Below are 22,149 nucleotides of genomic sequence, written 5' to 3'. Positions count from 1 at the left end.
TTCCTGATGATATCCCTTTGTAACTACTATTTTTCTTAAAATACTGTTGAAAATGAAAAGACAGTAACATAAGCATAAATACATCTGCGTAAGCATAAGTACATCTGCGTAAGCATAAATACATTTTTGTAAAAGTACGAGTTGATAGCCACAACACGATCCTCTCCCAGTATGTTCATTATGTGCACAAAAATCTAATTGGAATATGTTTTATTTTGCTGTATGTTTATATTAACGATGCATTTAATAATAATATTAAAAAGTTTTCAATCCAATCAATGCACGCTTCTAGGTTAAGCTTAAGGCGCTTTTACAATCGTATGACGTATGTATGACGTATTGAGTGATTATTAGCCGTTCTACAAATATATCTACGACAATTATTCAAAAACGGATTTGAAACGATGCTGAGAAAGAGAGAACAGAGAGGGAGAAAGTGAGAGGAAAACTCAGACTGCGCTACCAGAAAGTTTCCTTATTTCGCGCATGTGCATTACGTTTTCGTTGACACATTGGTCGTCAAGGCGGTGAGAGAGGGGAATTGGAGTATTGTATATACTGTGTCCGCGAAAAAATTGTGTTCACCCTGTTAGTTTCTCGAAATGCCGAATTTTACGAAATGGCATTTCGCGCTCCTCACTATCTTTTGCGTGTCTCTCGGTACGTAAGAAAATTCCGATCTTTTGCACCACGTTCTCTCTTTCTGGCTTTTATTTCGGATATGATATTTCTGACACAGGCCACGCCCTGGAGTGTTACGTTTGCACGGATCAGGAGGGTAACCAGGACAAATGCTTGAATACCATTAAAACCTGCGAGCAAGGACAAGACATCTGCCTCACGGAGATCAGATGGGGCAGTAAGTACATATCTTACACATTTTGTTTTTTGTTGTTGTCTACTGAGGTTATGTGCCTTGTCATACGCGCGTGGACGTATCTGAGTCACAATCCTTATCAGTCCTTCAGTCAGTCAGTCAGTCAGTTATCATTTAATCTCTTCAATAGAATCGATAAAGTATTTAATTTAATTAACTAATGTATCGATATTGATATCTTGGATAGTAGCTTGAGTATGTGCGATAAACCAAGTACATTGTTTTCAATAATAAGAATGTAATTTGTTAATTGATGATACACATAATTGTATTCATTATTTGTATGTAGTTGAACACGTAGTCACAAATCAGTATATAATGCACATTAGATTATGATCATTAAAAATAGGTGTTATAAGACAATGGTTCTTTGTCGATTCCAGGTACACCATATTGGTCGCAAGGTGCGAAAAAACAGTTTTATGTCTCCAAAAGATGCGCCACTAAGAAGGGTTGTGAGAGGTTGCAGCGAGGCAACATGCCTGACTGCACTCACATTTGGTATCAAGATTGGAAATGTTCTTCTTGTTGTCAGGGTGACAGGTGTAATTATTACGTCATTGTGAGTACAGAATTGTTTTTTTTTCAGTAATTCAAAGAAATACAATGTGTAAAAATTTCTTTATTATTCCTTTCAGTCTTCTGGAAATGAAACAAAATTACACAAGGGAATATTGAGTGTAACAATCTTGATCTCGTTTTTGGGTATACCAAAATTTCATTGACAATGATTCTACAGACATAGAGAATCAGCAATACAGTTGACGTTTTAGCCAGCTGGCAAATTAATCTCAGACTGCACGTAAAAAGTCTTATTAAAATAATAACAATTAAGAGCGAATATATATATAATACAATTTTACTTTTTTAAAAATATTTTTTAACATATCAGAATGTTTATGTTTGATCTAATCTTTTATACATTGTACATTTACTTCTCCGAATATTATAAAAGTTCACTTAATGGCCTTGTGTCTACAACAGAATCATTCACGCACACAGAAATAATGTAAGGCATTATTATGAAGTATTATTCAGGCGAACATATAAAATACTTTTAATATTGTTAGAGTTAATTAACAAATGTTTATTACAAACTTAAATCTTATATGCGATTGTGGATGTATTGTACAGCCATTTAATCCGTCCATTGAGTAATATTATATTTTTATCACATATATTTATATGTATATTATATGTATAGTATATAGTCCGTCCATTTTTCAATAAAATTATTTACAACTAAAGTTTTTGTTTCATGTTTTTCTTGTAAGTACTAAACTATAAGTACTAAAATGTAAGTACTAAACTGAACCAAACACGCTTATACCTGTTCAGTCGTGCATTCGTTATCGCTTGACGGACGCAACCATTCTTTTCCGCAAATTACCGAAGCTCCTATGAGTGCAAAGCAAATTGCATGTGAGAGGGGGAATGTTAAACTCTGTGAAGAGTACGTGTATTGACATATCTCTTTTATGATTAGTCGCGTATCATACGTGTGTGTAGGGGATAATCGATATCTGCGTAGATAAGCAGGATAAAGAGGATAGTTGTTATATTCGTGAAAACAATTCCAAGTCCACATATCACGTTACGGTATAATTAACACTGACGTTCAGGTGCGATTGCAGTAATAACGTTGAAGCGACTTTGTGCACAACTAAGGAAGTCGCGCAACTCCGATCCCGATTAAGTAAGTACACAGTGTTTATCGTGAACGTTATCACATTCCAGGAATCTGGTCTCCCAATTTCATGGATATGATACGTGAATATGAAATATCCTGCTTATCGCGATAATATTTACCGCGTATAAATGTTCCAATCCGATATATATACATATAAAAAAAATAAAAATCCGATCGCAAAAGCGACCATTTTATAATATCCATTTCCGCTGACAATTTAATCGAGAGGTAACTTTGTTTTTCAAAAATATTTTATATACGATATATATATATAATTTTTTCCGCGTTGTGTTAATAATTGATCTGCTTATCTGTAAATGTATATATTGCGAAAGTAAGAGCGCGTTACATTTTTACGAAAATGTCGAGAAATAAATGCGATTCGGATTTGAATGTTCGCTATCAGGCATCATATACGTGTGACGGGATGAAAGTGAGGGCTCACCATCATACACATCGTGTAACAGCGATTCTTTTATCTCATTTCCAAATAAAGAAAATCTATTTTCTCAATATGAGAAATAAGAATAGAATGTAAGGCAGATAATAAACAGTTTTCTAATTACACGATGATAGCAAATGTGTCAATAAAATTTCTGACATTGGAAATCTTAAAATATTACTGTGTAAGTCGCATGTGTGTATTCAACTTGACCGAATAGTATCAATATTGTAATATATTATAATATACTATATTATATATAACATATAACATAATAAATTTGGCATAAAAATTCTATTTTGCGTTGCAGGACGAATATCCGTTTTTTCTTTAGCATCAATATTCGTCTAGAATAATTTAACTTTATATAATATAATAGTATGAACACACTGCGCTTGCGGCACGTGAACATCACAGATATCATATCAGACAATCGAAAAGTAAAGTGCATCTTGTTTATATTATCAAGTTCTTCAAAGTTTTATATGTAGTATAACTTATAACTCTGCAAGCTTCTTTCCGAATTTAATACTTCACGATTGGCCTCGACAAATCATATTCAGTGTGATTCAAATTTGGACATTAATAATGTGAATGGATCGGATTTTGAAAAATGCTAGAAAACGTATGCTTGTTAAAAAGATAAGGTGATTGTAGGAACAACGATATCGTCTTCGATTTGAAATCGTGAGAAAATCGATCGTTATAATCATGGTAAATATAGGCTTTATCGAGGCGCCGTTCTACAAGCGGCGAGACCAATTTGACCAATTGAGTGAGCCGAAGAACCGTGTTCCCGACGTGTGACACGCTGCTACTTGATTTATATAAAGACATTTTAATTAAGTCTCCTCTTAGTCGTGCGTTGACTGTTCGACAGACAGTTCGTAGAATTCATTGTTAATATTTCTATATTTCTTTGCACGAAAATGGATTGTGTTTTAACAAACTTGGTCATGGTAAGTTACTTATCTCGCAGATTTATCCACTTGGGTGAACATTATTTTTATATTTCTAGGATATCGATAATTAAGTTTGAATAATACTAAATTTTTATTTTTATTCTTTTACTGTAGAGAGAAAGGAAGATAAAATTTATATATAATAAATATTGAAAAATTGCAAAATCTCTTCAGCAAAACAATTTTTCTCTCTCTCCAGTTTTAATTATTAAAATTATTAATTGTACGTACATTGTCTTCCTTACAGTTATACAACATGAAGTGGAAATTAGGCAGCCTCTACAAGGTGTTCACTCGCAAAAAGATAGTGGACGTCTCTCAGGATTCTAAATTGGCAAGATGTTTATCGACCCTTGATCTCACAGCTTTAGGAATTGGTTCTACTTTAGGAGTAGGTGTATACGTTCTGGCAGGAACTGTCGCGAGGAACACTGCTGGTCCTGCCGTGGTCATTTCATTCGCCATTGCCGCGGTAGCATCGATGTTTGCTGGTATACAACTTTAATTGATACTTGATAAGAAAAATTCGATGAACGTTATCATTTGTCTTCCCATTATAGAATATTAAATTTATCATTTTTTAGCCAGTTTATTAAGAGAAAACTCTACGTCGTAGAAAACTTGTATAAGATATCCATTTTTCATTCATCTTCATTGTCTAAGCAAATCTTAATCTCAGAACTACGAGAATGCAAACATCGCAGGAAATGATACCGAAAACCGTTTCACGCTAGCCGAAAGATTTATTACGCCTGATTTAAAGGTTTCTAGCAAGGAAACCGATGTATAGTTTGATGAATTAATTGATGATTTTAAGATAACTTTCGTCAAATATGATAATATCGCTATGATTAAAATTAACTATAGTCGTACTATATTTGAAAATTATTACGGAAAATATTAAAAATACTTTCTCTAAAATACTAGAGAAAAAGATCACGCTCGTATAAAAAAATTATATTTTGAAATGCATTAAAATTTATTTTTACTGCTTTCACAATAAATGATTAATATGTATTATATTTTACATCTTTCGGCAGTGGAAAGATGAGTGACTACGTTATTGGTCTCTTCTTAGGTCTCTGTTACGCCGAGTTCGGTGCGCGAGTTCCTCGTGCTGGATCTGCATATGTTTACAGCTATGTCACGATGGGCGAATTCGTGGCGTTCCTCATCGGCTGGACCTTGATTCTAGAGTATGTGATCGGATCGGCCAGCGTAGTGCGCGGCCTTAGCACGTACGTTGATGCACTCTTTAACAATACCATGAGGAAAGCCTTCGAATCAGCGGCGCCGATCGATGTCAATCACCTGTCGTCGTATCCAGATTTCTTTGCGTTCGGTGTTACTTTGGTATTCTCAGGTAATAAAGCAATTCTTTTAATGTTATTAAATTATGCTCCGTTGTACATAAATGTATTTTATTGAGAGAGTAATCCTAAAATTCTCCTAATTAAAACGAATAACATAAATACACATAGATAATATTACTAATTGATCAGTTAGTTATATGAATTTTGTTACCGTGAAACAGTGATGAAAAACAGATAATTCTTGAAAACGCAGAAAGTAATTTGCGATTTTTTTCATAGTTGCGCTTGCCTTCGGAGCCAAGGAATCCTCGTTAGCGAACAATGTCTTCACCCTGGTCAATCTCTGCGTCGTGCTCTTCGTCATAATTGCCGGCTCTTTCAAAGGTAAACGCTTTTTGCCTTTCTTTCGTCTTTCTGTCTCTCCATCTACGGGATTAATATAAGTTTTTCTCTAACACATCATCGATAATTAATTATTTATATTACTCATAAGACAGATCTATCAGAGTAAATAATCTCTAATTAAATTATTTAAAGTTTTTTATATTTCTTTATAATGTACGAGTATGTAACTTAATATAAAGTGTTTATTAAAAACAAAAGTACAGCTAATATTAATATTAACTATGAAGATAATTATAGATGATTTAAGAACGTTGTATATACATATAAGATTTCACGATAGAATATAAAGATGTAAAATTTATAGCTGATGCCAGCAATTGGAAAACGAAGCCCTCATGCACGGAAGAGGAGTGCAAGTTCGGAACCGGTGGATTCGCACCTTACGGCATATCGGGCATCATAGCTGGCGCAGCGACATGCTTCTACGGATTCATTGGTTTTGATTGCGTGGCCACTACAGGAGAAGAAGCCAAAAATCCACAGAGATCCATCCCGATAGCGATCGTTGCATCACTAACAGTCGTCTTTCTAGCATACTTCGGTGTTTCAGCGGTACTAACTACTGTGTTACCGTACTACGAACAAAACCCTGACGCGCCGTTCCCGCACCTGTTTGAGACGATAGGATGGAACTGGGCCAAGTGGTTTGTCTCGATCGGAGCGATTTGCGGACTCTGTTCCAGGTAATGTCACTCTCTGTTGCATAAAAAAATATATTCGAACGATATATTCTAGTAAGAGAAATAATCCTTGCTTGTAGAGACTTAAGAAACTATTTAGAGATTTCGGAATACGCGCGCGAGAATTAATTGATAAACAAGATTTTTCTCAACTTATCAATTACTTCAGTTTGTTAGGTGCGATGTTTCCCCTGCCACGAGTAATTTACGCAATGGCTTCAGACGGACTGATCTTCAAGTGGATGGGAAAAGTGAGTTCGCGATTCCAGACCCCGTTCATGGGCACACTTTCTGCTGGGTTTCTGACAGGTTTGTCGATACGAATTTTTTTATCAACTTGTTTTTAGTCACCGATTAATGATTAATTAATTAGTGATTAATATATAATGTTACAGGAATTCTGGCAGCAATATTCGAACTCACGCAACTGGTCAATATGATGAGTATCGGCACGTTACTGGCGTACTCGATTGTGGCATGTTGCGTGCTTATCCTACGGTGAGAAATTGTAATAAATGAGAAAATCACAGTACTTCCTTAATTATATTCGCAGTTTAATCGGTTTTTCAAGAATTGATCTAAAAATAGTACTTTTTTTGCAGATACGAAGAAAGTGAAGCTTGTGAGAAGAAAGGCGATCGCGATCCAAGGACTTGTCTGTTCATCATGAAGCAACTGGTGAACGCGAACAAATTAAATCATTCCACAAAACTTACTTCGCAGATTGTTACTTCTCTCGTATCTTGCTACGGTAAGGATTATTATTGTACCTTCATCGATTATGCTTCGACCTCAAAATATCTAATGATCACTAAATTTGTTCGCAGTCGTCCTTTGTGCGTGCATCGGCGCTTTGTTATCAACTTGCTTAGAAGAAATCAACGCCGGGAAAGCGATATTCATAGTACCACTTGCCATTTTAGTCGTTGCACTCTTGATTGTCCTCTGTTTCATTTATCTTCAACCAGTCTCCGACAAGGAACTCTCATTCTCGGTGCCGCTTGTGCCATTCTTGCCAGGACTTAGCATCATTATCAACATTTATCTTATGATGATGTTAGATGTTATGACATGGATACGCTTTGCCGTGTGGATGGTAGTTGGTGAGTATATTACGAAAAGTTAAACATATGTATATACTCGTGAATGTACTTAAATGTATTGGATTCTATTATCACAGGTTTGAGCATATATTTTTTATATGGCGTGTGGCACAGTAATAATCAACAAAAGAAGATGCCAATTGCCAATTCTAACAACGAAGCGCGGAAGGATTCTGACTTTTCTCACATTACGTGATAAATATAATAACATATGTTTCTTCTGTCTTAATTTATTAATTAGAACAATTAAGTTTTCTCAGAATAACATAGCGTTAAACATATATAGAAGTATAAACCATCATACAATCTAATATTATTCAGTCCAAAATGAGCTCAAACTCCAGTTTCAGATATATATTCTTTTTGCATTAGAGTATATTTTAAAAATAATTTTCACATTTTATATTCTTAAGATTTCAAATGTTTTTATAACAAAATATACTCTAATGCAAAAAGAATACATATCTGGAACAAGATTTTAAGCTCATTTTGGACTGAATAATAACACATCTGGAAATATTAACTTATATCTTATTATATATTTATTATTATAAATAATATTAGAATAAAATTAATTTAGATCAATGGTCACTCAAGATAAAAAAACTAATGTTGTCCAAGCTAATTTAATATAAACAGCGGCGCGATGTCTTCCATCTACTTTATTCTAATATTATCTAGATATCGCAGATAAAATAAAACTTTCTTCTTATATTATTTATCACAAATAAAATTATTAGAGAGCGAAAAGTTCTTTAAGATCATTAAGTGTAAGTTTTGAGCTCACGTTGCTTCCATTACCACTCAATACATTTTGCGCAATCTGAATCTTGTGTTCCTGCAATCTTTTTATGCGCTCCTCAATTGTATTAGTGCAAATAAATCTGGAAAAGGAAACGATATTGAATATTGAATTGAGTCCTGAATAACTTACATAAAAAACAAGTGCAATGTACTGACTTGTAAATATACACGTTTTTTGTCTGGCCAAAACGATAAATTCTGTCTTGCGCTTGTGTCTCCAACTGTGGGTTCCAGTGGATGTCGAACAATAAAAGATGATTGGCACCTACCAAGTTCAATCCTACCCCACCGGCTGTAAGAGAGAGTAATAAAATTCTCGGATCGGAATTTGGATTATTGAAAGACTCCACAACACTCTGAAAAGCACATATAATCATATATACATCTATTATTTTAAGATAAAACAAGACGAGCAAAATCGTAGTTAATGATGATAATAATGTACCTGTCTATCCTTGATGGCGACGCTACCCGCAAACTTGCTAAATGTAGCGCCTCTCACTAAAGACAAATGCGATGCTACAACGTTTAAGAGAGTGGCCCATTGAGAGACGATAATGATTTTATCGTCACCTTTTTGCAATATCTCTTTTACCATGTCGAGTAGCACCCCCATCTAAATCGTTATGAAGTGGCATTAATCATTTACAAATACATATTCGGAACTGTCGAAATGATCGTCACTCACTTTAGAACTAACACGATCATCATCAAAGACGGGATTCTCAGCAGTGAGCAGGTTCTGGGTTATTCTTCGATCGATACCGACGTCTTCTTCGGAATTTTCTATACCATTGATTGACATATTATTTAGCCGTGCCATTAGATCAGGATCCATATTTTCCATGTCCATTATACCGCTTTCTTTTACATCCTCCTGATCCAGCATTGCATGAATCATTGCCGGATGGCAGCACACTTGACGTAATCGTAACAAAAGTACCAAGATCTCGTGAGCTTTTACGTCAGCGTGCATTGCAAGCAGTTTGTTCTGAGCTTTCGTAAACTGTGTCTGTTTATCTTGAAGAGATGACGAATGATTATATTAAATGGAACGTTGAGACATTTTAGTGGTTAGGCACGCAAGAGACACGATGTATCTTACTTGGAATTAGAAATTTAGCTTACTTGGATTTGAGAGGAACGTTGGCTTGTCGTATTTTCCTCTATACAGATCCATCATGTGATTCTTTTCCGCTCTTTGCGCTAAGAATTGTGCGAACAGCGTACGAGAATAAATTAAGATCTTCTCGTACACTAGCTGTTCTTGCGGATCCAGTTTTACCGTCACCTCCTCGATGCTCTTGTCGGGCAAGTTCTCCAAATCACCTTTCGCCATCAGTTCTTGCTTGGTTCTTCGCAACATTAAGGTTTTCATCACCGTTGCTAGTCTTTGATGACCCGCAGAGTTCTTGTTATCTACCCAACGCCTCCAAACGCGTAGATCGTCGAACGGCGAGCACTTCAGGAACTTTAAGATGGAATAAAGATCCAATTCCTTGTTCTGTATCGGTGTCCCAGTAAGAGCCCACCGTTTACTGGCTACGAGTGCGCAGGCTGCTTCAGACGCCTGACTCTTGTGATTTTTTATCACATGAGCTTCATCAAGGATCACTCTCTTCCAGTTAATCTAGAAATAAATTTTAATCGATGATTAAATACGTTGCGTATAAAACAATATTGTTTGTTATAACAAAATCACAAGTTTGTTTATATACATCAACTAAATAATACTTTGAAACATAACACACCTTGAATAACGTAGAATTGGCCTTGTGTTCCCTACTTAATATATTATATGTTGTGAGAACTATGTCATAACTTGCTAGGCGTTTGGGAACGTGTTCACGATTACTGCCGTGATACACCATGACGGACAACAGACCGCGTTTGCACCTATTCTGCACTTCACCTTCCCATTGTGACAATAATGATGCGGGGCATACTACAAGGGTATCACCTTTGGGATCTGTCAATCGCAATCAACAATTTTACAACAAATTATGGTTTTATTAAATTATATTAATTATATTGTACAGTTATGTTACAGTTTAATGAAGTTAAAGCTGAGAAAAGCAAAGATTTTAATACACACACACACACATACACACACACACACACACACACAAGTTCTTATTCTGTAAAATAAACTTTTACATACATGAAGGTCTACGCTCGCTGTGCCATTCGTCGTCACTATGTCGTTCGAAATCCTTCTCGGCAAGAGTAGTCATAATTAAAGATATCATGGTAAGTGTTTTACCTAGGCCCATGTCATCAGCTATGAAATAATTTAAAGGAAGATATTTAGGCAACAATATCGCACGAAAATGCTATCAATGTAAAATAATTACTTCCAGATACCTAAAACGCCACCGGATGGTCTTTGTTGTTCTCGCCAGAGGATCCATGCCAGTGCGTGCTGTTGATGTGGCATTAATTCAACTTTCAATCCCCATGGATCCTTGGCTCTTTCACTCTCGGATGGACGAGCTAGGAGTGATCCATGCAAATCTTCCAATCGTTCGGCCGTCAAAGCAAGCTCCTTGTCCCTCGTTGCTTGTGCTTTCTTGCCCAGTATCCTTAACTCTGGCAATGTAGTAGGTTGCATGAGTATGTTATCAATGTCCAAATATGGATCATCTTTTATGGATAATGGCTCATTCTTTGTGAATAATGGTTTATCTTTCTTCCGAATTGATTTTTTGGTCGTCTCAGTCTCTTTAATATTGAAGTTTCGCACCAAAGGCATATTCTCTAATTCACGCGTCAATTTTTCGATTTCTTTTTCTTGCATGCGTATACTATCGTGTAATTTTTCTCCCTTATCGGGCAATACTTCAATGTTTCCTTTTACGAGTAACAGCTAAAAATGTTTTTATATAATTATTCGTACTTCTTTATATAAACTATTTTTACTATTCTACGATTTCACTCAGAATTACGTTAATAATAAATAAAATTAAATGCATCTTGTGCTTACTTTGGCCTTGGCTAATTCAGTTTTAAGCTGTTCTACTTTGCAAACAGTAAGTGCTCGTTTTTGAGCTACTAATGGATCTATGTTTCCAACACCAATCTCTTCGTTCGCTAAAGATAGTGCTGCGGCATTTCCCTCAGATTCAGAACCTATAATCAGAGCATATAGATAGTATTGTATAGTATCACATATCTTAGATAAAAAGATTTATATACTCTAAAAAACAATAATCTCATGTGATTCAAAACAATACCTGAATCAAGCATAATCATAGGTGAGTCATGAGATGTCTTATTTTTCACACCTGATTCTTTAACAACAAAAGGCACTTCAGGAAAGTTTAAGGATTCATTAGAAGAGCTGTGTTTTAATTCTTTTATGTCTTCCCTTGTAGTATCATGGCTAATGTCTTTTCTTTTCTTACTATTCTTCTTAACAGGCGAATATGAGATGGACCAGTCTATAAAAATAATTAATGAAATAATTAGATAAAAATCTCACATTAAATTGAAATAACATTAAATATTAATTTGTATAATATAAAAAATTAGAATGTTTTATATGATACCATGAGTTTCTTCAGTATAATCTTCATCTGAGTCGGAAGTATTGGTAACACTATACGAGTCATTAGTTGTATGAGATTCTCCTTTGTTGTCATCATCCATGCTTTCATCAGAATCTAATATTTTGAATTTTCTTATATGTCTATTCATGTTTTTCTTCACACGAACCACTGGTGTATCATCATCATCAGTACTCCTGTAGCAAATAAAGAAGTACATTTCATTTTGTTGAAGATTATATTAATTAAAAAATTAAGAATTATGATATATAATAGAAGTAAAATGTAATACAGAGTGTATGAAAAGTCCTGGACCCCTTAATTATTTTGAAAAATAAGCATTTCTGAAAAGTGTTTCATACGAAACTTATAGGATTTTAAGTGACGCATTACATAGCAATATTATTATGACTTTGAATAGCATTGTCAAGTTTACGCAAACCGTTGTATCCTTGCTTTGGAGAAGGATATGTTGCCATAACGTATCTCAAATCAACAGAACTGAAGAATGTTTTTCTGCGAGATTATCAACGAGCCATGCAAGTCGTCTGTAGAACACACGCACGTTACAGTATCTCCGGCATTAGCATTCGCGTGATCTTGACAACGCTATTTTGGAAATTTGTCCCAAACAAAATTCAGATCAAGTCGATGTGAAAATACTCACTTCCTCGACGTCGTATCTTCTGATACATAGGTATCATCATTACTCTCATCAAGGACAATCGCGAGCTTATCCAGGCCTTTGATGGAATCCTCAACGAACTCTTCGTCGCTGTCCGAGATGACAAAGGATTCTTCTTCGAGTTGGCGATTCGAAGAATCACGCCGCTGTGTAAAAATGTCCGACATTATTCAGCGCTGCTCAAATACCCAACATACAATCGTTCCGTGAGGTTGTGGATTTCAATTCACCGCTTCGTTGTTTTTCATTTGCCGAGCGACTTACACGTTCTTTTGCCTGCACACGTAAAGTCATGAATCTGAGGACCATGACTAAACCAATGTATCAGATTCATTTCAAACACCGGCAACATGCGGTAAGATGGGAGGGGATAGTCACGTGATATACACAACTACACTTCGTGTCCGTGTGCGCACACGGACACGATACGTAACTTAGTGCGTCGCGAGACGATCCCCTCCACATGCCAACGCATGCTCACGACTAAACACGATCAAACTGAATTTTTGAATCTACTGCCAATGCCCAAGTTGAAACTCGATGTCTCAATAACCTCAAATCTGTACCTCGAAGCTGTATCACGCCATATCTGCTGAAAGTTATTCGTGATGAACTTGAATGCTCTGCACGGAATTAACAACCATCGTCTGGAAATAATAAATATCTGATGAAAACAAAAGCCATGTATGATTTGCCAAATTATGTGAAGATTGCATGCACTTCCTACACTGTTCCTTCTGCATCATTCTACACCTTCATTCTCTTTCGGCATTTTAGCGAATGCCGTAAATTTACAGCTACACCTTTTGTACTTTCTAAAGGTTTAGTCTTGTATTCAAATTTTAAATGGACGAAGAGGAAAGAATACGTTGTAAAAAGTATAGAAATTAAACAAGAATTTATCTTCTCAATGTGTTTCCATTTTCGCAATGAAATATGTATTCATGATTTAAAGAGAATTATAAGAGAAAATAATTACAAGAAAATAGAGAAAATGCTGCTGCAAAATTTAAGATTCCGCTGTGAACGGTTCGCAATTCAAGCTGCATTTTCGGAGTGCAGATAATGCGGACAGATCGGACAGAGCCGTTATCATGGCAGCACGTGCGCTGATTGGTCGCTTGCGCAACGTGCACGCGACGAATCGCCGTCGTGCTGGACTCGGGTAACCGTCATTTTAAATCGAAACAACCGGTGCGACCGGAGCCACGTAAAGAATTGCATCTGGAAGCTGGTAATGGCCGGCAGTGTTCGGCGTGATCAGGCGGGATTCGCACGTTTTCCCTCGCAATAAGCGGGGCATAGGTCGTAAGCAGGAGGATCACGAATAGGAAAGATACGGAAAGGTCAAGCAGGCTACAACAATCGTCGTGGCTCCTTATCGTGCGAGTTCCTCAGACGACTTGCGCGACTCGGTGATAATCTCGCGGAAAGACGTTCTTCGGTTCTGTTGATTTGAGATACGTTACGGCAACATGTCCTTCTCCAAGGCAAGGATACAACGGTTCAACGAACTTGGAAGTAAGTCCTTTGCATTGGATTTGTTCCATCGATTAACTTGGTTGGCTAATTTTACTGTTCCTAATGTAATGGTGAAACATTGATGATTTCTCTTTCTAGTGTTTATCTATTGATCTATTGATTATCTATTGATATGTAATGTAATGTTGTATCCGTATTATTTTTAATTCGTGAAATTTTGTTCTAATATTTTTATTGTAGAAAAATATGCTTCATTAAATAATCAAATGTCATATATTAACCTGTGTGTTAATGTATAAGTGCTTTAGGAAAACATTTTTCTTGCAAGAAAGCTTCCTTGTAAAATTCTGTAAAATGCCAAAATTCTACGACAGTTATACTGATGTCATGTTTTTTTATAATTGCGTAATTGCAAATCTGCGAGGAATGATAACATTCTGAACCTCGAGGAAATCGTAATGGCGGGAAAATTTCAGCGCTAAATTTGAAATTATTTTTGATATAAAATGAATGAAACTTTTAACTGTAAAATATACGAATTTGCAAAAACTAAGATCTACTAATTGCGCATTTTAATTGCGATTGATATAATTAATAAAACTTATAAGAATTAAATACAAGATAAAATGATTTCCTTCATCGATATATACGCAAGTAAATAGAAATATACATTTGTTTATGCTCATTTTATATTATTAACTGAGATCGATGCTGAAATTTTTTCAATGTTTGTTACTCGCATCTGTCTTCTGATCATAGTTAGTCTTTGCTCCATGTAGCTCTTATCCTATCATATTCAAGCAAGTGTCCAAGAAAGAGGCAATATTATATTTTACTTATTATTCTTTCTCCATATCTTATTTTTATGCTCATATTGTATCACAATTCAGAGACCTTTAAATTTAACATATTGATTCTCATGGAGAAAGCGCGCGGCAGACAATAAAAGAAGAAGACGTTTTATTGTACGTGGGGCACGATTGGGCAATGGGGTGGCAGCCAGGGACGTTGCCGGCTACACCTGGTTATCCTGCGACCCCATAAGAGATGTGTCCCTTGCATTCAGAACAGCTGTCTCCCCCATTTGCGCCTGCTCCCTCTCCTTCCCTATGCAGGATACGCCAAAGGAAGACGCGTCTTTTTTCTTCGTACAATGCCGCGCGATATCGATCGGGATGTTACGCAATATGTTATTTAAAGCATTTTAAATCTACATCCTTCGTAGAAAATAAATGCATCAATAGAAATTTCTCAACTACTTTCTACGCACTTTTATTTGTTTTACTTTTTTTGTATGATCAAGATTTTTATAATTATAAAAATTTTGATCATACAAAAAGTAAAAATATTAAATTCTTTCTTCATAGATTGGAAAAATATAATTTGAAAATAAATTAAATTATATCAGCGTAATATTATTTATTGTAATATTGACTATACGATCGAAAAAGGACTGCTTAAATTCCTTATATATCTAATCTGTTCCACTTCGCTAATGCGCGCACGATTTTGCAGGTGAAGCACCCCCGCCAGGCGCCTATGATCCGAAATTTGAAAAGAAAGTAAAAGGACTTGTTATTGAGAAATCTGATAGGTTTATGGATACTAGGAGTACGTGCAGTGCAGAATGGAATTCATCGATTACATCAGGAAAGAGCTCTGGAATTGCATCAACTCCTGTTTTTCGTATAGTAAGAGTCGTCGCAAATTTTCTCACTGACCAAGCGAACGTAATACTCGAGCGGAGTTTTAATTACGATTGTCACAGAATGAAACATCATAAATCGTAATTATGCGCGCGATGTTTTCGCATACGCTTTATTCGCGTTACATCATTCTCTTCATCAAGTGATGCGTTCACGTAGAGCATGTCTAGTCGATTTTTATAAAAAAATCAATTTATAAGAATATTATTTTTAGAATTTAAAAAGAGCCAGTTTTTGTTAAAATATATCTTTTATTAATAAAAATGAAGTTTATCGAGTTACATAAATGAATTATATATTATTACGTAGCCTCAATTGCCGCGAAAACAATTAATAATGAAAGCGGCGGGACCGGCCAAAACACAAGGCCAAACATCTATAGTCAGAAATCAGAACATGAAATACGAATCTACTCAGCAACTTGCGGATCTTCAAGTAGAGTGTCTCAATAAGGATAAGACTATACAGGAACACGAGAGGCACATTGAAGAGATGAAGGACGATGTGCGGAAATTAGAAGCCGAGCTGGAGAAGCTGCATAAGAAACAAATTGAAACGGAGGAACAGCACGCGAAGGATATCGAGACAATGGTTAATACGATATTTTTAAGTGGACTATTTGTTTTTCAGCAGCGTCATCAACATTGCGCTATACTTTTAATGCGTTTTTATAATTCGCAGGCTAAGCTACAACAGGAGATAATGAATAATCATGACAACAAGCATGAAGTGGAAATGAAGTTACTTCGCTCTCAACTGTTAGAAGTATCAGAAGAAAAGGAGCAAGAGATTTCAGTTCGAAAACTAATGGAAACGGAACTTAGAAATCGTGCGGCCGAACTAGTCAAAAGAATTGGCACATTGGAGGCTGAATTATGTGCTGAAAAGGAAGAGAACAAAATACGGGTAAATTAAACTTACTTCATTTCAGAAGTGTGATACAGAGAGTTACACTCTCATTTGTTTTTTTTTTTAATAGATTCAATGTCTCGAAGCACGTATTGAAGAACTCCTGAACACGTTGAAGAAAGTAGAGTGCGATCGTGACACCGAGATTGGATTATTACAACAGGAAAAATGTCAGCTCGACATTCGTGTCACCGATTTAACTCAAGAGCGGTCTAATCTCGAAGCGAAGTTGGAAACAAGACAGAACGTCATTTTAGATTTGCAGGCTCAGTTGTCTGCCCTGCAGTGTGAATTGGATGAACTTAAAGCGGAATACGAGAAGCTTGTCGATAATTCCAATAAACAAATGTCCGATCTCACTGACCAACATGAAAAGGAAATGCAACATTTGCGAGACATCTTTCTGATGGAAAAGAATGAATTGCTTACGGAAAATGACACTCGTAAGATGCTTGAATTGAGAGCGGAAACGAGGGCGAATGATATAGAAGAAACAAACTCTTTTCTTACGGAGGAATTAGAGGATCTTCAGAGGTTATATAAAGATGTGCGTATGCATATATATGTATATATACTGAATAATTATATTTCAATTATACAATTGCTATGTAAATTTTTATTTATGTTTTAGGTAAGTCAGCGTTTGCATGATGCTCAAAAAGAGCTAGAATCGTCGAACGAACGACATAACATTGTGATAGAAAAATATAAGAAAGATCTGGATAATATAAAAAATCTACATTCTGAAGAAAACTTAATTTTAGAGCAACAGTTGAAAGATACTAAGGAAACGTATCTGAGAGAGTTGGAAAATGTACGTCAATGTACAACTTTCGTTGACAGTACTTAACACATATATTTTTACATACTTATCAATAATAATGATTAAATGTATGTAAATATTTTATGCAGGTTACTGTAACAAAGGGCAAAGAAATGGATGAATTAAAGCAAGCGACTACCAAGAAGATCGAAGAGGAGACCCAAAAGGCGACGGAACATGCTCAGAAAATGATCGAAAATGCGGAATCTGTTACGAGGGAAACATTGGCAGCGTGTCGCTACGAGAGTGAGGAACGCGTGAAGAGAATTATTGTTGAATGCGACGCGAAAGTAAGCGGATCACACGTGCGTAAAACGGCGAACATCACTGACTGATTGCTAGTTTTCCTCTAATACCTGTGTGACCTCTTGTGAGCAGTATTGATTTTGTTAATGAGCTTTGTGGGGTGGGAAATGCGCTCTGTAGATGTCGGCTGTTTTATCTATGTTTTCTGTGATGTTTGAGAACATTTCTGTTGTGATGGAGCCAACGTTTCTCTGGATACTAAAGTAGCACTTGTCCTTCAGGTCAATGCTATGATCAAAGACGCGCAAAGCATCGTAAAGGAGGAGATGCGACTTACCAATGAAAGATACGAGACATGCTTGGCGCGTATGGAAGAAGAGCGTGTTACATTAGAGGAGAAAATTTCGCAGAGAGACGCTGAAATCGTCAAGTTCTCCGCGGCACTCGAGGAGTTAAGATCGTCCGCAGAAACTCAGGTGATTTAAGATTGTAACGTAAGATCTCGGTGGTGACGTCGTCCATAATATGGTGTATCCTCATGGTAAATTGTGATTTTTAGGAAATCTTTAGTCAAAGTTTGCAAGTTGAGTTGGATAGGGCGGAAACTGAACTGGCGGAGAAGAAGGAAGAATTGAGAGGTTTAAAGGATCTGTTAAGAAAAGAAGCAGCCGAAATGGTTGCCAAGAGGAGAAGGTAAATTTCACATTTCCCATTATTTTTAATCTTTCGTGCATTTAACTTTATTAGCCAATTGCCACACAATTCAATGATCTTAAATGTTTGAAATAGATTCGAAGTAATAATGACGGAGAATCAAGCATCTGTTATGGCACTTACCGATCGCTTGGCACAGAGCAATGCCGAAGTGGAAAGGTTACAGTGTGAAGTAAAACGTAGTGAAGATTGCATACAGGAGCACAGAGATTTGCTTAATGTAATGCGTAATAACTCGCAAATGGTGCATAAAGAAGTTGAAGCCTGCCTACAAGAACTAGCCACTTACAGAGACATGATTGGTGAACTAGAAGCCAATAATATGTCCAATTATGATACGATAAGGAACCTATGTGAGACAAAAATCGAGACTATCAAAAGTGAAGCGACCAAAGAATTTACAAAACTTAAAAATGACATTAAGCAAAAGTCTCTCCAAAACGACGAGGTAATCTTACCATTTTTCTTCCAATTTAAGGTTCGCTTAATGCAAAATTCACAAGTGTAATATATTAAAATTTTTCTAACGATTGATTCCTTATTTTAAATTATTGTGCTTCAATTTTAGCTGAAGAAACAACTTGATGAAATGGCTAAGAGTCTCGGTGAAGCACAGAATCTGTTACTCAAATTAGAAGAACGAAACGACGTTCAAGCGGTAGACATTTCACGAATGGAGCTGGCAAATAGCAAACTGCAGGAACAGTTGAAGAGTCGAGAAAAAGCGTTAGAAGAAAGTAATCGATTGGTTGAAACTCTAGCAACTCAACACAAAGCGGCTATTGATGAGGTAAATTTCGACTATAATGTTAAAATGATAAATCACACGTATAAGTACCAGTGTATATTTATTAATATCTGTACCAACTTTTATAGGCCAATTCTCGGATAGAGGAGCTTTCGGAAACAATTAAACAGCTCGAAAAAAGGGAAAACTCTTTAAAGGTATCTACTTTTTCAAAACTGAGAATTGTTGAATTATGTTGAAATCAAGGTTTGTAAATGGTTATTGCTATTGGTTATAGGAGACTACATTATCGTTCGACAAAGCACGAATTGACTGGAAGTGTTTGGAAAACGCGTTTAAACAGCAACTCGAGGAAGAAAGAGCGCAACGCGAAGAAGCTGAAGAGTAAGTTTGGTTTGATACAAGGAACAATTGTCTATCATAGACATTTGAGAAATAATAGCTATTTTATTTTGCACAGAGAGACGAAAAGAATTACCGAGATTCATAATCGTTTCAAAGAAGATTACGAGGAAGTTAGCGCGAAGTACGCTGAAGTCATCGGCCACCAGAACCCCAAACAACGGATCAAACACGTAACTCAGCTGAAAAACAAGATCTACCAATTAGAACAGGTGCGTTGGTTAGCTGTTCTGTTTTTTGCACTTTTGGTATACATATGGTATCCATTTTTGCTGAAGTTACTGCCATGGCATTGATAAGAACAAACAGAAACGCCTGTTCTTGTGTGCACGCTCGGTGATCCTAATTGCTTGATCTTCGATAAATAATGCCGTTAATCTTGATACAAAGATAATAGTCCAAGATGTACTTTTGAATTTGTCATGTAAATAATATATGAGTTAATTGTATATATACATAATTTTTTTCTAAATATATATTTTATAGAAATAAATATTTTTATCTTTTAAGCAAATCAACGTTGCGTTTTTATTTGTCCAATACATCTCATGATATATATTAATTGTTTCTTACTCAATTGTAAATTAGTGCATGTTATGACGTTTGTATCTCTATATACTTCGCCGACGTAACTCTGATGAAGGATAATAATTTTTTTAGGATTTACATACCAAGACCAAATTAGTCGAACAGCAACAAAAGACCATAGAAAAATTGAAAGTGGAGGAAAAGCGATCGCAATGGAAAGGCAAGGAGAACGTGGGAATGGTACACTCGACTCCCATCTCTTCGCCACATAAGAACACATCGACGCCGTTAAGAAGTCGAAATGATTAATTTTAAGTAGTAGATATATGTATAACCCAAATAGAGAGTTTTCTTAAGGTGTCAATCAACATTATAAATATCGGAATCTCGCGATTCGAATAATTTCTTGACGGAAGAAATAGAAAAATATTCATCGCGATAATATTAATATTAATGTCGCTCATATCGTTATGAAAAAGAAAATATGACTTTAAAAGATGTATATTTCTTTTATAAAAGTTATAAGGTATTATTGTTAATACTTGCTGTTAATTTTGCCATTTTGTATTTCAAACTTGGATGAAAGTAAAGGAAGCTCGTTTTAGCGGAATATTTTTGATATTATAAAGCATGAAATAAATTTTAATATATTTTGTCTTTAAAAATTTCTATCATAATGCGATATTATTATAATTATTATATATACCCGGTCTCTTTTTACACGGTGGATGCATACCGTGCAAAAAAGTGTAAAAATTGATTTGTAATAAAGTATAAAAGTTGTGTTAAAGTAACGCAAATTATACAAAAGCAATTTAAAATATAGAAATGCATTCATTAAAAACATTTTATTGTACAGCATGCTATTTAAGAAAAGAAAAGATTTGAAATATTCGTACAGGATACGCATGATTTGTAAAAGTAAGTAAAACGCATGAAAAAAAACGTAATTGTGAATCGTGTGCAAGAAATACCGCATAAAAAGAGACCCTGGTGTACAGTATTCTAAGAGAATTAATTGTATGAACTGACTATTATTAATACAAAGACTTATTGTAGTATGTATCTTATATCACGGCTTCATTTTTCTAAAATCTTAAAAAAGGATTGATATGACATAACTGTATGAATTTTATATGGACATTCACAAATGTACATTTTATTTTATCTACTACAGTTTCATGAAAAGGAAAAGTTGATTTCGAGTATACGTTTAAACAAATACTAAATTATGCTGCGAAGAGAGAGTGAATTGTATGAGTAAGGTATAAAATTGATCATTAATAATGTAAAAATTTTGATTATTAAGTGGTTAATGCAATCGAACGAGAGAAAGTGTAATACGTGAATAATGATTGATATAATACACATTAATATAAAAACAAACAAAATCCGTATATACGTGTGCGATGCGTTAATTGTAATTTTTTATGCAGCAATGTACCACTTGGAAGATGTCACAACGAAACCCGTTTGAATTATTAACAACTCGTTCACGTGATTAGACTTTATTATGCTTGGCCATGCGTCCGAAGTTGCCGCGCGCGGCGTATTTATACATTCCGTTCGTGGCAGCTCTTGACACCAGTAATCACTGTAACCCCATGGATACTGCTCTTTGAACTCCTCCTTAAAGTCTCTCAATGGCTACATGAATTTTAAACATTGCCGACAACTTCCACGATCTAATTAGTTCTCGTCTTATCAACGTCTCGTCTATTTACCATTAATAACGACCAACCCGTCCGCCCTTTCCTCTAAAAAGCGCGTTTTCGTGTCAAGATACAGAACTTAAATAGCACGATCCTTATGACAAAACCCCACGGATGTAATTTGCGAGACCGGCACGGGAACTTTTAGAACGGATTTGCCGCGTATCGTCGCGTAATTTGGATTTTATGCTTCGTGTGATCCTGTCGCGCCGGATTAGTCGTGCCTCGGATGTGGACGATATATATCAAGATGAATTTAAATGAATATGGTATCATGATCTTTATTTTCAAATGCAAAGCATACCTAATGACTTACATTCATTAACCCTTCAAAATTTATCACAGTTGAGAGAGACAGGAACTTTTTATAAAT

General features: G+C 35.6%; 3 protein-coding genes across 5 annotated transcripts; 2 read left to right on the top strand and 1 right to left on the bottom strand.

The window, feature by feature from the left end:
* The first annotated feature begins 522 nt into the window (after positions 1 to 522).
* LOC105281785 (cationic amino acid transporter 2) lies at positions 523 to 7,814 on the top strand. 2 transcript variants are annotated; one of them, XM_026967932.1, is made up of 12 exons: positions 523 to 660; positions 740 to 859; positions 1,261 to 1,439; positions 4,219 to 4,462; positions 5,050 to 5,334; positions 5,564 to 5,668; positions 5,994 to 6,372; positions 6,539 to 6,678; positions 6,765 to 6,867; positions 6,972 to 7,120; positions 7,197 to 7,472; positions 7,550 to 7,814. In XM_026967932.1, the coding sequence occupies exons 1-12, from the start codon at positions 603 to 605 to the stop codon at positions 7,666 to 7,668; spliced, it is 2,157 nt and encodes a 718-aa protein (XP_026823733.1). In that variant the 5' UTR covers positions 523 to 602; the 3' UTR covers positions 7,669 to 7,814. The 2 variants fall into 2 exon arrangements, with proteins under 2 accessions (XP_026823733.1, XP_011341568.1); XM_011343266.2 differs by lacking the exons at positions 523 to 660; positions 740 to 859; positions 1,261 to 1,439 and adding an exon at positions 1,605 to 2,573 and having other exon boundaries at positions 7,550 to 7,697.
* Positions 7,690 to 13,048, bottom strand: LOC105281784 (transcription termination factor 2). Its single transcript, XM_011343263.3, has 12 exons — positions 12,489 to 13,048; positions 11,825 to 12,018; positions 11,510 to 11,716; positions 11,260 to 11,405; positions 10,641 to 11,142; positions 10,438 to 10,557; positions 10,028 to 10,245; positions 9,405 to 9,906; positions 8,965 to 9,296; positions 8,722 to 8,892; positions 8,433 to 8,632; positions 7,690 to 8,356 (listed from the first exon to the last, which is right to left on the bottom strand). Exons 1-12 carry the CDS (start codon positions 12,671 to 12,673, stop codon positions 8,209 to 8,211), a joined length of 2,925 nt encoding a protein of 974 aa, XP_011341565.1. The 5' UTR covers positions 12,674 to 13,048; the 3' UTR covers positions 7,690 to 8,208.
* A 624-nt stretch (positions 13,049 to 13,672) lies between these two features.
* LOC105281786 (hyaluronan mediated motility receptor) lies at positions 13,673 to 21,561 on the top strand. 2 transcript variants are annotated; one of them, XM_011343268.3, is made up of 15 exons: positions 13,673 to 14,027; positions 15,504 to 15,679; positions 16,004 to 16,285; positions 16,376 to 16,600; positions 16,674 to 17,150; positions 17,235 to 17,417; positions 17,516 to 17,731; positions 17,954 to 18,148; positions 18,232 to 18,365; positions 18,462 to 18,834; positions 18,955 to 19,176; positions 19,263 to 19,331; positions 19,412 to 19,518; positions 19,595 to 19,748; positions 20,197 to 21,561. In XM_011343268.3, the coding sequence occupies exons 1-15, from the start codon at positions 13,982 to 13,984 to the stop codon at positions 20,371 to 20,373; spliced, it is 3,036 nt and encodes a 1,011-aa protein (XP_011341570.2). In that variant the 5' UTR covers positions 13,673 to 13,981; the 3' UTR covers positions 20,374 to 21,561. The 2 variants fall into 2 exon arrangements, with proteins under 2 accessions (XP_011341570.2, XP_011341571.2); XM_011343269.3 differs by having other exon boundaries at positions 13,674 to 14,027; positions 17,516 to 17,716.
* The last annotated feature ends 588 nt before the right edge of the window (positions 21,562 to 22,149 follow it).

Source organism: Ooceraea biroi, chromosome 2 (genome assembly GCF_003672135.1).
Source record: "Ooceraea biroi isolate clonal line C1 chromosome 2, Obir_v5.4, whole genome shotgun sequence".
Taxonomy (NCBI): Eukaryota; Metazoa; Arthropoda; class Insecta; order Hymenoptera; family Formicidae; genus Ooceraea; species Ooceraea biroi.
Note: the sequence above shows the minus strand (reverse complement) of the source record. Positions and strands in the feature narration are given on the sequence as shown.